This window comes from Podarcis vaucheri (genome assembly GCF_965113315.1).
Source record: "Podarcis vaucheri genome assembly, chromosome: 8".
Lineage (NCBI taxonomy): Eukaryota > Metazoa > Chordata > Lepidosauria > Squamata > Lacertidae > Podarcis > Podarcis vaucheri.
This window is the reverse complement of record NC_138766.1, coordinates 34,039,986-34,054,749: the sequence shown is the minus strand read 5'-3', so window position 1 is coordinate 34,054,749 and position 14,764 is coordinate 34,039,986. Positions and strand designations below refer to the sequence as shown.

At 40.9% G+C, this 14,764-nt stretch overlaps 1 protein-coding gene across 6 annotated transcripts in view; it reads right to left on the bottom strand.

Moving 5' to 3' along the window:
- Nucleotides 1-3,006: 3,006 nt before the first annotated feature.
- The window catches only part of RNF144B (ring finger protein 144B), a 75,448-nt gene continuing 63,690 nt past the window's right edge, over nt 3,007-14,764 (bottom strand). For all 6 annotated transcript variants that reach the window (XM_082235032.1, XM_082235034.1, XM_082235037.1 and 3 more), the window contains 5 exons: nt 11,996-12,056; nt 11,049-11,253; nt 9,609-9,753; nt 8,283-8,372; nt 3,007-8,172 (listed from right to left, as the gene is read on the bottom strand). In XM_082235032.1, coding sequence (XP_082091158.1) covers nt 8,032-8,172; nt 8,283-8,372; nt 9,609-9,753; nt 11,049-11,253; nt 11,996-12,056 — 642 coding nt within the window. In that variant the 3' untranslated portion in view covers nt 3,007-8,031. The remainder of the gene's footprint in view (nt 8,173-8,282; nt 8,373-9,608; nt 9,754-11,048; nt 11,254-11,995; nt 12,057-14,764) is intronic.

Genomic DNA, 14,764 nt, shown 5'->3' with positions numbered 1-14,764 from the left:
TTTGCAAAGGGCCATGCATGAAATACTAAAGGTAATCAAAACCATCACTTACTGGGTTTCCAAAAGATACTTCCGTTAATCTGATGCCTGAGACTTCTAGTTCATAACTCATTTTCTTAACCACACCATACTTTATTTTGGTATTTAATTTGAGTTTAAATAGAGACAAATGCTAGGTGAAAAGCAAAGTTGCCCTACAAACCATGGTTCGGGAGTCCCTCTGCACAGGACTTAATATAGTTTGGCTTCTTCGTGACTCAGAATCAATAAAGAGACTATTATTGTATCCAAAGTACTTTGGAATCTGGATGTCATCAATGCAAACATCAATGGAATACAAAATCAGGCTGTACATTAGGACAGGGCAAGCAGCTGAGAATTGAGGCACACGATAAACACTGTATCATTTTGTTTTAATGTTTTTATCCTCAGCTTTCTGCTCTTACTGTTGGTCCAGACTCTGACTCGGCCATTAGGAACAGCAGAACCTCTCCTGTGAGCAAGCAACAAGCTTATTGCCGCCTTCGTTTAAAGACATGGTATGAAATATACCGTATTTTTTGCTCTATAAGACTCACTTTTCCCCTCCTAAAAAGTAAGGGGAAATGTGTGTGCACCTTATGGAGCGAATGCAGGCTGCGCAGCTATCACAGAAGTCAGAACAGCAAGAAGGATTGCTGCTTTCACTGCACAGCGATCCCTCTTGCTGTTCTGGCTTCTGAGATTCAGAATATTTTTTCCCCTGTTTTCCTCCTCCAAAAACTAGGTGCGTCTTGTGGTCTGGTGCGTCTTATAGAGCGAAAAATACGGTAAGTGGCAACCATTCAAATTAATGACAAGCTTTTAGCTACTTTAGAATATAAATGAATGTTGTGCTGCTAATAGGGTTTGAAATGTGCTACATATATGATAACCTGAGAACATTTTACTCTGTCCTTATCATTAGTATACAGTGGTGCCCCGCAAGACAAATGCCTCGCAAGACGGAAAACTCGCTAGTCGAAACAGTTTTCCGTTTTGGAGGTGCTTCGCAAAACAAATTTCCTATGGGTTTGCTTCGCAAGACGACAATGTCTTGCGAGTTCCTCCTGGTTTTTTTCCCTTCCCTCCCCTTTTTCTAAGCCGCTAAGCCGCTTATCAGCTGATCCGATCAGCAGATAAGCCACTAAAAGCCGCTAATAGCGCTAATCCGCTAATCTGTCAATGGGCTTGCTTCACAAGACGAAAAAACTGCTAGACGAAGAGAATCACAGAACGGATTCTTTTCGTCTTGCGAGGCACCACTGTACAAACACCCAGAGCATCATTGTCTCCTTACTGTCTCCAAGAGATCTCAGGCAGAGTACCAAATACCTGCTTTGCCATCAACATAGTGAAGGAATAGCTTGTCATATGCCCCCTGCTCTATCACACTTAGGGATTATTATTATTATTATTATTATTATTATTATTATTATTAAACAAACAGAAAAGATTTGGGCTGCTTTTGTAATATCCGCATATATTTGCAAACAGGATTGGAGTTATGGTGATAGGTGGTTCTCAGATCCAATCATTGGGTTTGCTGCTTATTGCTATCCACCTGAAAGAGCAGGTGTGTCATCTGGGTGCACTCCTTAATCCAGCTACAGATAGGTAGCCGTGTTGGTCTGCCATAGTCAAAATAAAAAAATTCCTTCCAGTAGCACCTTAAAGACCAACTAAGTTAGTTCTTGGTATGAGCTTTCGTGTGCATGCACACTTCTTCAGATACACCTTAATCCAGCATAATTGTCACTAGAGGCACAGGTGGCCTCAGTGCTATTTTCCAGCTATGGCTGGTTTGCCAGCTATGGCTGTTCCTGGAAAGAGAGAGCGCGCGAAACTTGGCTACAGTGACCCATGTTCTGGCAATGTCCCATTTGGATTGCTGCAGTGCACTTTATGTGGGGTAGTCCTTAACATCATTCTTGGAGCTACAATTAGTGCAGAATGCAGCTGCCAGTGTGTTGTTTGGGACAGCGGGCAGAGATCACACAACACTGATCCTGAAACATTTTAATTAACTGCTAATATGCTGCCAGGCTGAATTAAAGGTGTTGGGGTTGACCTATATAAGGCCTCAAACAACTCAAGACTCAAGAATCTGAGGAACAACTCTCTGTTATCAGCTTGCCTAGATTCTTAGATCCAGGGGTGAGGACCTCCTTCTGGTCCCACCGTTGGGGGAGATGCGTCATGTAACAACACAATGCAGGATCTTCACTGTGGTGGCACCTCAATTATGGAACACCTTCTATTGGAAGCATGACAGGTGCTGATGTTTTGGCATCTCAGCACCAGGTAAACACTTACCTGTTTTTGCAGGGTGCTATTATTAGTCTAAGGACGCGGGTGGCGCTGTGGGTTAAACCACAGAGACTAGGGCTTGCTGACCAGAAGGTCAGTGGTTTGAATCCCCACAATGGGGTGAGCTCCCATTGCTCAGTCCCTGCTCCTGCCATCCTAGCAGTTTGAAAGCCTGTCAAAGTGCAAGTAGATAAATAGGTACTGCTCCTGCGGGAAGGTAAACGGCGTTTCCGTGCGCTGCTCTGGTTCGCCAGAAGCGGCTTAGTTATGCTGGCCACATGACCCGGAAGCTGTACGCCGGCTCCCTCGGCCAATAAAGCGAGATGAGCACCGCAACCCCAGAGTCGGTCACGACTGGACTTAATGGTCAGAGGCCCCTTTACCTTTATTATTAGTCTGCTGTTGCTGTGAAGAGTCATGAATGGCTCCACAAGAGTTTATAAATGATGTTATGAAGCATTGTACAAAAAAATGATAACAGCATCATTTTATTTAAGTCCACTAAGAATCCAAACTGAATGCAGACTTTCCGCTGCCATTTCCGCCCCCCCCCGCCCCCCAATGATCCTTAAAAATGTGACATATGGCTTTGAATTGTCCTCTGTTGGTAACAAAGCTTTACTAAACGTCCGCAATCTGTTTTAAAAGCAACTTGCTGAAGACAAACAGAGACAAACGGCTTTTGCTGAATTTTTAATTTTGCACATGTTGCATATTATAATGTTAGGAGGGAAAGCCGGGGGAAGAGAAGGAAATCTCAGAGGCTGAAAATATATATTGCATGAATATATACACACAGAGCAAAGTACATTTCCAAATGTTTGGTTCATTAAATAAAACTTACAAGAGCACTTAAAATTTCTTCATACACATCTGCTTTCTTTGGAACACATACAGAAAAGAGTTTCTACTAAATCTTACAAAGATCACAGCCTTGACCCTTCACCGTATTAGGAAAGTGGTGAAGAAAATGTATTCATGGAAAATGAATTAATACCAAGAACTAAAAAGTACCAGTAGACAATCCAATAACTTGACTACCTGAGTAGGGGGTAGCTGAAGCCCTACATCAACATCATTTTGAAGTCTTATGTAAGATGTACTAGAGTCCCATTTGCACATTCTTAATCATGCAATCAGCTCTAAATGACACATGTGCAGCAGCTCACAGACCTGAAGCCCCAATTCATGGAGAGTAGTAGAGCCAAGCCGACAGAGTTGTAAGAAAGGGGGTGAAGCCACTGAGCCCAGTCTCATTCCACCCCTCGTGCAATTCTTATCAAATGTGTAGGTGCATGTAAATAGGGCTCAGAGGCCTAGGTTTTCCTCCAGTTCTCCAAAATAAAAAGTTCTTCTCTAATACATTTCCAGTGATACAATGATCTACGGATTATTTCCTATCCTCTTCCAAGTGATGCTTCATGGTCTTATTATAAATTAAAATTGCCATGGAAAATAACGAAAGCAATTACAGTGGTACCTTGGTTCTCAAACGTCTTGGTACTCAAACGCTTTGGTTCTCAAACATAGAAAACCCAGAAGTGTTCTGGTTTTCGAATGTTTTTCAGAAGCTGAACGTCCGATGTGGTTGTCGCCTATTGTTTCTGGGGCACCTGCACCGATCAGAAGCTGTGCCTTGGTTTTCGAACATTTCAAAAGTCAAGCAGACTTCCAGAACAGATTAAGTTTGGTTCCTTTTGTTTTTGCTATTTATTTTGCGTTTTCGTTTTTGAGGCTTTTTCAGTTAATTTGTTTTTGTGACTGTGTGGAACACAGTTCAGCTACTGATTGATTGATTGATTGATTGATTGATTGTGTGACTGTAGAAATGGGTAAAAGCCCCCCATCCAAACAATTACCATCATCAGTGCAGGCAAGGGGGGGAGGAAATAATTTTATTTTTTATAATCTACAATACTGTCTTATTTATTTTATAGTATAGTACATTGATTATTGCTTTCATTTTATGGATCAATGGTCTCGTTAGATAGTAAAATTCATGTTAAATTGCTGTTTTAGGGGTTGTTTTTAAGAGTCTGGAATGGATTAATCCATTTTGCATTACTTCCTATGGGAAAGTGCACCTTGGTTTTGGACCACTTTGGTTTTGAAACAGACTTCCAGAACGGATTAAGTTTGAGAACCAAGGTACCGCTGTACAATTCCAAATCCCTCTCCTGTAGCCAATCAAGAGTAGTAAATTTGGCTGTCTGGCAAGTCAGTGGAGCTAACGAGGAAGATCACAAACGCACAAGCCTATTACTACCACATCCAAGTGGTGCAATTTGGTTCTTTCTGATCTCATAGCAGACAGTGGTAAAGCATGACAGGGCATGTACATCTGATTTTCAGAACTGTGATGATAATCTGATAACAGAGAAACTGTGGTTAAGTTCCTGTGTTTCTACTCATTGACTGTCCATTAAGGATTTGGTTTCTAGTCTGATACAGTGAATGTTTGTACAACAAAACAGCAAACCTTAAATAACACAACCTTGGCAGAAAGGGGGGGATGGCTTTCATACAATTAACATACAATATGAAATTCTTATTGGCAAGGACATGGACGGAATTCAACGTTATCATCACGCATGGCTTCCCATCATAAAAGGTAGACTAAGATAAAAAGGCGCTTCATAGACATACATAATTCCCTTCCATTTGCTAGGGAAAGTAAAGAGGGTGGTTAGGTCAAGCTACAATGTTTAGCTGACTAATCAGTTTGATTAAGAAGGTGCCCCTGAGCAATTAGGGTGGTAGATTTTTTAATAAACATCCTGCCATTCGCCCTGAGGAGCTCACACCCAGCATTCAAAGGGAGCAGCAGGGAGTAAAAAGTATGTTAAGAATTGAACCAGCCAGAAAGGGAAACAGAAGGCAAGTCGGCATTCATTTCCTCCCTAACACACAATTCTCTTCCTAAAACGGATGAAAATCCACATCATCCACAATCTTACTTTATGTGAATATGAGCAACAGTTTAAAATCCTGGTTGCAGAATAGCTAAATAATGCTCGTCATTGTTCCTTCTCCTCCACCCAGACCCCCAAATAAGACTTCTTTTTTCTTCAGTACTAATGTATGCAGATTTGGGTCAACTGAAAATAATACAACCAAGGGGTTTTTTGGTTTTTAATTGGGTGACAGCCCTGGCTGGTATTAAAGAAGCCTTCGCTAACCTGGTGCCCTTCAGGGGGTTCGGACAACTCCCCCCAGTCCCAGCCAGCATACAAGGTTGTACAGGGTTAGGACACAGTTGCACTGCAAAGCTAAGCAGGCTCAGCTGGCAGTTTAGCACACCCCAACCCATATTATTGACTCTAATGAGGCTATTTTACTATCCACTTTGGACTACAATTTTCACTTTGGACTACAATTTTCAGATATGAAAAGGAAACACCCATCATTGCTGTCCATTTTGTAGAGCCTAATTCAGGTGTCCTGGCTGTTTCTCCAAGTTCTCTAGAAACCCTTAGGTATGAGGTTTTTGTTGTTTTTTTATATACGAAAAGACGGAATTTCCAGGCTTGATTTCCAATAGTTTTTCATGAGAACTATGCTTCCTTAAATTAAATCTGTTTACCTTTTCGGCTTCAGTATCTATCTGCCCCTTCTCCTTTCTATTTCTCTGCTTAAGGTCATACAGTTGTAGCCATATGAAGTTAGCTGAACTTAGGCTCTACAAAACAGAAGTCATTAACTTTTTTTAATGGGACCCAAGTTCAACTTACTTAGTTAAAGCCTCCTGAAAGCCTGTTTCTTTTAAAAATGGCAAGAGAAAAATAAACTTGACTACATGTCTGTCCATTGTACTTTGAACCAGATATTGCTGATTAAAGAGGACTGCATAAGATAGAGGGATCCTTTAGCAGAATTCTAAGGAATTCCTTGCCAAGATGGCAATCACCTTTCAAAACTAGATGGTCCAACAACTTCAGATTGTTGTGGAGTGAATTTGCTTAGCTGAAATACTAGCAGCCTTTCCCAACTTTCAGTCTCCAGATGTTGCTGCACTACAAATCTCATTATCCCTGACCACTGGATTTGCTGACTGGGAGTTGGAGTCCAACAACCCAAGCTGGGAAAGGCTATACTATAGTACACGCTCAAATGCATATTTGTTTTGTGTGTGAATGTAATGTGCACACACAGTATATACCATGAAACATACACACCTTGCCTTGAAGAATCATATTTATTTACATTTGTACTCTACCTCTAAAGTACTCAATACAGAACAACATGAGGCCACAACCAGATAGTCAGCCCAAAGCTAAAGACTGTGGTGTATATAAGCATAATATTTCAAGAAAGTGTTGCTATATGTTTGTTATGCAACACCATTTTTCACCACAATTCCTCTTACGCTGTCTTGTAATCCAGCACTAGATAAAGTGGTTATCCCACCATTTCGACCTCATCCACTGTTTTCCAGATTATGCAGCTCCTTCAGTCACAATCTAGCTATGGGCTTGTCTTATAGAAGACTAGAATTCATTATTGGGGGAAGGAGGCCTGTTCATCTTAAAGCTTGCAGCCATTAGCTAAGTTTTTATATAGGACTTGCTCAAGGTCTCTGTACTGTTTTTACAACTCCTCACTAACTCAGTGAAATAATTTAATTGGGCAGTATTTGCCCAATGTAGTGTAATACACCTGAACAAATTGCTGGTGCTGTGTATGTTTGTGCGTGTGTTTAAGTGTACATGTAACCCTCCAATTTTCACCTGAAATTATAGTTTGCATCAATGATGGCCAACCTTTTTGGCAAGTGCACCACAAGTTGCCAGAAGTGAAGCCAAAGGATGCACAGCACTCTAGTGCCACTGTAATACAAGGCTCGGGGCAGAGTAGGGGAGTATTGTTATTATACCAGGCCAACTGGATCCTGTTGCATACCACGAATCTCCCCTACACTTGCCACTTCTCGCACCAGTGCAACATATGTTTTGCAAAACGCCTGACAATAATTCACACCCAGTCCTAATCAGTGGCTCAGGTAGAGCGATTTACTTGGCATATGGTGTCAGTGCTATGTACCTGCACCAGCTGCTCCAGACCATTCTTTCTGATGCTGTACCAAGGCTGATTCAACTCGTCGTTGGTCCAGTTTTGATTGGGCGTTTAGCAAATGTATATTAACAATATCCCATTTCAGTTGTACTTCATTTCCACTACCTTCCCCTTTTCAGGTATATGATTTTTTTTTACAGGATATCTTTTTAGTAACTCTGAAATCTGCCCCTGGAAAGTGAAAACTCAATAATATCCAAAGATCTCTTACAACGGGGTTGCGTTGTTCCCCTGTCTTCCCTCACATAACTGCAGGACTGCTCCATGAGCTGCAAAATTAAAGTTGCTCAAAAACAGGCACATATCCAGACTCTGGAAAATACTGTAGAACCAAACAGAGGTGGGTCATTTTGAAGAACCTTTGAAACTATGTTTAGAACCCCTGCCTCTTTTCCTTTAAAAAAGAAAATAGCCAGAGCTGAACTGAAAACACCACAACAGACACCTATCCCACTGCGGAACGGCAACTTGCAAACAACACTGTGTCCCATGAAACTGTAGGCACTTTTTGCAGAAGTTGGCAAAGAGAAGGAGAATTGGTTGGGAAAGCATTGGCACCAGAGGTCAGCCTTCATGTCTTCTCCATCACATACAAGATGCAGGTCTTCACAGACAATAGGGTGAAAAGCTTTAGGTTGTTGGCGGGTCATGTTTCTTTTTCTTGCCACGGCACGATTTGCAGACACAACAGATGATGCACGGTGAGGCTAGGAGCAGCAAGGGAGATGTTACCAGGGCTATGATACCCAGGCCCACAAGGATCCCAACAACCTGAAAAAAGCAGGAGGAGAAATGTGATAAGGAACGGGAAAGCTGTGTGTGAGCAGATGGAAAACATATCAAATCCTGATATAGACTCAAGCTTGGGTCACCCGCATTACCTGTGTTCTGTTCCACATAACTGAGGCACGGGAATGACCCAGTTTGTTTCGGCAAGGGCCTTTGTCATAATGCCTTAGGAAGATATCGTTCTGAAAGCAGAAAGAAAAGAGTGTGTTTAGTAGTTTGCACGAATACATTGGGCCTGCCTTGAAATAGGTGCCCAGGTGCCCAGTGCAAAGTCTGGTGGGTATTTTTGGCTCCCAAAACTTTTCTTCCAGCAGTAAGTACACTGATGAAAATGGGAATTTCTCAAGTGCAATTGCCACAGAAAATATGACACCTCTTGCTCTTCTACAAAATGTATGCTTTACAGAAAGGGAGACATGTGAGCGGACATGGAAAAACACCCCCACAAATGTGGAAAGTCAGCTAATGAAACTGAACACAAAGGAGTCATCAGCATTTGCAAACCCACTTAATGTGATCAAATGCTGCAGTAAAGAGAGTTGCATCTATAACTTTGAGACATGCCAAAAAAGAGGGAGGGGGAAACCAGATTTGTGATCATGAAAAATGAAAATTATGTGAAGGCCAGTAACATTACTCTCCAGAGAGGGGGGGGGGAGGGAGAGAGAGAGAAAGTTATTGGTGAATGATTGCAAAATCAGGTATTTTCAGGATGAGGTGCTTGGGAAGAGAACTGCAACATTTGAACCCAACTTTTATAGGGGGGGGGGGCAGTAGCCAAACAGGAACAATCAGAGACAGATTAAGTGATGAATGGGGACTCCTCACTAAATCAGCAGCTTTTTCAATTGACAGTTTCTTCCAAAACATATCATGCAGTGTCTATTTATTGCTACTATAGGCAAGGCAAACGTATTAGCACAATACCCCTTTGATGCCATTAAGAGACACTCCCTGTTGAGTGCACACGTTCTGTTTAAGCGACAGCTACTATGTGACAGAGGACAGCCTGCGGCTCAGTAAGATAATGACAGCTCATCACCCAATAACTTAGACAGGTAGAATTTCTGGTGGTAGCTGCAATTACCACAGTAGCATAACAAGTGAATCTAACCTCAGTTAGAGAGAGGTTTACTCAAGTAAGGATGGAGGACAGGGTAAAACCAATTTGCTGGGGGAGCAAGAGAAGGGGAAGGGTATGGCCTTCGAGCCCCATCTGTAGGATTCGCATAGACATCTAAATGGGCAACCTGAGAATCAGGACTGGGTGAATCTTTGATCTGATATAGCAATGCTCTTCTAAAATTCTTAGTTGCCAATAAGGTGTCTCCCTCCCCTAGTTACAAGCGATTGTAAAGGAACTAGAGGGCAAAAACCTGGACAAGCCCACCCCAAAGCCCTTGGCACAGGTCACTTACATCCAGATTTTGCAGACAGTACCAGCAGAATGTGTGCTTGCAGTTCTTACACATCATTTGAGCACAGCCTTTATTCCTCTCAATATGGATCCGGCAAACCGGGCACTGCTTAATTGGAGCTTCTATGGTGGTTTTGATAAGCACTCTAGAAAAGTAGAGGGGGAAAACCCTGTGAAAGATGGTAGTTCAACAAAGGACAGTAATCTGGAGAGACCTGTCAGGAGTAAGCATGGACCAGTGGTACCAAATAGTATGGGAAACAGCCTTACTAGAAAAATTAACTAATAAACTGAAACTGACATGGAGACAAATATCATAGAATCATAGAGTTGGAAGAGACCACAAGGGCCATCGAGTCCAACCCCCTGCCAAGCAGGAAACACCATCAGAGCACTCCTGACATATGGCTGTCAAGCCTCTGCTTAAAGACCTGCTTAAAGACCTCCAAAGCCAAATATGGCTCCCCTTTATCACACACACAGCCCAACAAGACAACGACAAAAATCCACCAACAGCATACAAATCAATATGGCTAACCTGATCCAAAACACACACACACCCCACTCACACATGAAAACAAAGATCACCCTAGGCCAACCCCAACCTCTCTCACCACCAAAGGAACATAAGTGAATAGCAGAGAACCTGCACAAGCAACGCTGACACCAAACCCTACATATAGTAAAATAGAAACATCGCCACCCGACCCCACCCCCACCCATCTTTCCCCCCCGCCACCTCTTTCCCCCTTTTCTTCCTAATGTCTCAACAAATGAAACTGATTTGTAAAAATGTTACATGGGGGGGGATACGAGAGAGAGACATTGCACACACTTTTGTAAATCAAGAAAATATTTAATAATAATAATAAAAACAAAGGATAGTAATAGATTATTTCACTGTCGTTCAGGTTGTGGCGTCTGGGCAAGTAGCACGTGGAGCATCCTTAATCCATCTACACATACATGTGCAATATCCATCTACATGTGCAATATCCATCTACACATACATGTGCAATATCACAATGGCATCAGACATCAGTACACTTTGGGGGCAGCTAGCACTGTAACTAAGACACTGCACCTGGGTCACAGCCACAGAAAACATTTAAAGTACTCTTATCACTTTAAGAATCATGGATTCCCCCAAAGAATTTTGGGAACTGTAGTTTGTTAAGGGTGCTAGGAACAGTAGCTCTGTGAAGAGTAAACTACAGTTCCCAGGGTTCTTTGACGGAAACCATGACTGTTTAGAGTGGTGCAAGAGTGCTTTCAAAGCACGGTGCAGGTATGTTCTGGCAATCTATTGAAAATGCTTCCCTGCCCCTGACAACTGGCAATGAATTAATTCTACATCTACAAATTCCAACTAAAGGAAAGCTGAAATTATTGCAATTACGATATGGAAGATTTGCAGCACCTCAGCAAATCCTTCTCTTACCCATGCTCACTTGGTCCCACAATAAGATGGTTTTCCAGGCATAGCTTCTCCACATGCCAAGGCTCTTTGCATGATGAACAGAACGTCAAATAGCAAGCCTGACATTTTACAGGCACGGGTAGTCCAGATTCACTTGGTTCAATTTGGCACACGGACTGACAGTCAGCAGAAGGACACCAGGTTCTCAGGGGATCCAAATGCACTTCTAAAAAATGTTTATTAGAAATCCAAAAGCACAACATTTTTAATTATGTACTTTGTTTGCTATTTGTTGATTCATATTCAGCCTCCATTGTCATTGGCTTCAGAAACCAAGTCACTGTACTGTGGTCAATAGTATCTGACAAACCTCTTTATAAACCACAAAATGTCAAATTCTGAAGGCTTTGGTGGGGGCATATAAAACCTTTCAGCATCACAGCCAATTTTAAAAATGAAAATATTCTTAAAGTTGTTTTTTTAAGCGGGGGGTTTGAGAGCATAGGGAGACAAAAAAATATTTTAGTATCATAGCAGCAGGCCTATAGGAGCAGCAAGGGTTTTTTTAAAAAAAAATCAAATGGGTGCATGTGTTTTTATATAGAAAAAACATGAGGGGGCACCATCATAGTGGAGGATCCACTTTTCTTAACAAAGGCAAATTGGAGGAGTTCTTGGACAGTCACAAAAAAAACTTGAGGGGGGCTCAGGTGCAGCCAATGGGCTGTGAGCCATATCTGCGATAAAAGTATGAAGGCATCATAATTGATAACATTCACCAGGTATTTTATTGCTTTCTTTTTCAATGCAGAAGCATTGGCTGTGTTCATATTCCTGCACTTCCTTTTTTAAAAAAGGCATTTATTTAGTCTAATAAGTCCTTCAAACTATTATTCAAACTGTTTTGTGAGTTTAATTATACATGTATATCTGGTATTAACCCCCCTAAATCAATGTAAAAGCCACACCTCTTTCAAATTTCAATCGCTGGTATAACTGAAATTGATCAGCAGGTACCAACCTGGAGATCTGAAAGAAAGAAAGAAGACAAGATGTTAAGATGGAAGATGGGGGATTAACTAATCCGAAAAATGAGTCAAACGAGAATGTCTGTTGACATTTGCTTCCATTATTTCTCCCGTGGTTCATAAGTTCAGAGAGGGGGGAAGAGAGAAAGCAATCACAACAAGGCTTCAATTTTGAATTCAAGATCATTTGGCAATTTAAGAGGGACACAAATGTTAAAAGGTAAACTGCCAAAGCCAAAGCTGGTTAGTATTTACAAGAACTCAACTGCAAACAATATTCTATTCTGCTAAAACAAATATGAGTAAGCTTAGAAATTTCTGGTACAATTCATCATACAACTGCCAGCATAGTTTGAAATGAATAATTAGTGGTGTTAACTTGTTGGAGCTGCTTTAGGCTATGCTGATCGGGCATCCACACTAAGTTTGGCATCAGTGGCAATGCAATGAAATGCTCAAAAATCACACACAAAAAACCCACCTTCCAATGAATTGTTTGGTTTTTTTGAATTGTTGTCATATCATCACAGAAACCACTTTTCAACCCATTGTGATAAAACCTTTATTCAAATACCCAGATTTGACACAGAGTAAATTAGAATTATGTTTCTCAAAATAAAAAGCACTTTCTCTGAACTTTACTGCCAAGTTTACAGTCTCTTGCCACTACTATATAGATTCACACCACTCAGTACATCCAGGGCAATCTTAGGTTTGCAGTGCTCCTCATTCAACTGCACAAACTTTGAATTCACAAGCAACTTTGATAATATTGGACCAATACCAATAAAAATAGACTACAGGGAGAACAGGAAACAAAACAAAACAAAAATAAATAATATGAAGACAGTATGACTCACTAGATCATGGGATTATAAACCAACGATATGATTCTGTAGCAAAAAAAGTTGATGTTTATATTACTTAATAAGTTTGTGTTGATATTTTTAAATTATTTGGAAAGTACTTGTACCATTGTATTTAATTCCAGATAGCCAGTCCAGCTCATATTTCAAATGCTGAATGATGTTTCAGAAGACAATCCACAAAAAGATGACAATAAGAAATTCAGGAAAGGTTTACAACAATGATTTTTTTAATAAAGAAAAATTACAAGAACAGATTAGGCTACAGGGAAATTTGCACTTTTCAAATATTTAAAGAGGATGTTAAAAAAAGGAAGGAAACATATGCCAGGCATTCTTTATGAATAACCATGTTCTACATATTGACCTAAAAGAGCACCTTCCCCAATATACTGTAAACCATCTCAGACCCTACAAACGGCATGTGAGACCATGCTGGTGGTGCCTTCAAGGGCTTTCTGGTTGGTGTTGTCTCATGCCAGGGCCTGTTTAGTGGTAGTTCACCATTTGTGGAATGCCCTCCCTGGTGAAATGTGCCTTTCTCCATCATTAATGAAAACATACCTGTTCACCCAGGCATCTGATAAATGGACACTGTTCCTGGCAACCCTGAGATCATTGAATTGAGAACGTGTTTTTATAATGTGTTTAACTGCAACTGTTTTTAGAATACCTTTCTTTTTTTAAAAAAAGAGAAGTGTTTGCCATCCCAGGCTCCTTCAAGAGGAAGCAAAGGATACAAATTCAATAAATAAATAAATAGTTGTGGAATGTCTGTAGGATCTCTCCCGTATCTAAGGTACTAGGTTTATGGCTGAACAGCCATAGAAGAACAGCATGCACAAAAGAGACCTATTTTTTCTCCTCTTGTCCTAAGATGAACCCAAATGATTCTTTTTAGGAAATTTATTAGCTCATAACTGCTAGATACACTGAATTAAGCAGAGAATTTTGGCACATCATAAATCACTGCAATGGAGGGTTACAGATTGCGGTAAGGAAATAGCAGGATAAACAACTCTGATCCAATCCTGTTTGCTGCTCATAACCCTGTGCGCCAGAAACACAACCACCCAGTTCCCTATGTCAATGATGCCGCCGCCAGGTCTTGGAGATGGAAATAAACCAAGAGCAGTCACCAAAAACTACTAGATTGTCGAATCCAGTCATGTTGTCTTCAAACCCTTGACTCAGTTTACCAGCCATCAGTCAAGATGGTGGTGGAACAGTCACTCTTTCTCAGGTCATTCTATCTTTCATTAACTTGTCAGATACAACATGATAACTGTCATAAACGAACTGGGGGAGGAGAAGCAATGGAAGGTGTGGGTGGCTTTCTACTAGCTCAATTACTAGTGCATATCATTGCAGCTGAAAAATTTAGCATATGAAAAGCCAAACTATTAAAATAAACTTAATAACTCAAAAATGCAAAAGGAGTCCCAAGAAATCCCTTGTGTGGTCAGCAGTAGGGATGGATGAATCTGCCAATTTCAGTTTTCCCTTATTTTTCTAGTCTTTTTCCACATCCGTTTGCATTTTTAAAAAATAAAATAATGAAAATTCACCAGCATTTTAGTGCTGATCACTTCTAACATAAATATTTGTATGCCATTTCGCCTAATATATACAGTTTTGCAAAGCAACTTTCTGTAATATAATGCATTTTATGTTATTTTGCTAATCTATGGATTTTTATGCACACTTTGCCCCAGTGCATGCATTTTGGCATGCATTGCTTGGCTGCAGAACCACATTGCAAAATTTGGTGCAGTACAAATGCACTGGCAGTAGCCCTGAATTGGCTCTGCTGGTGCATTTGCACTGCGCTGAGTTATCAGAC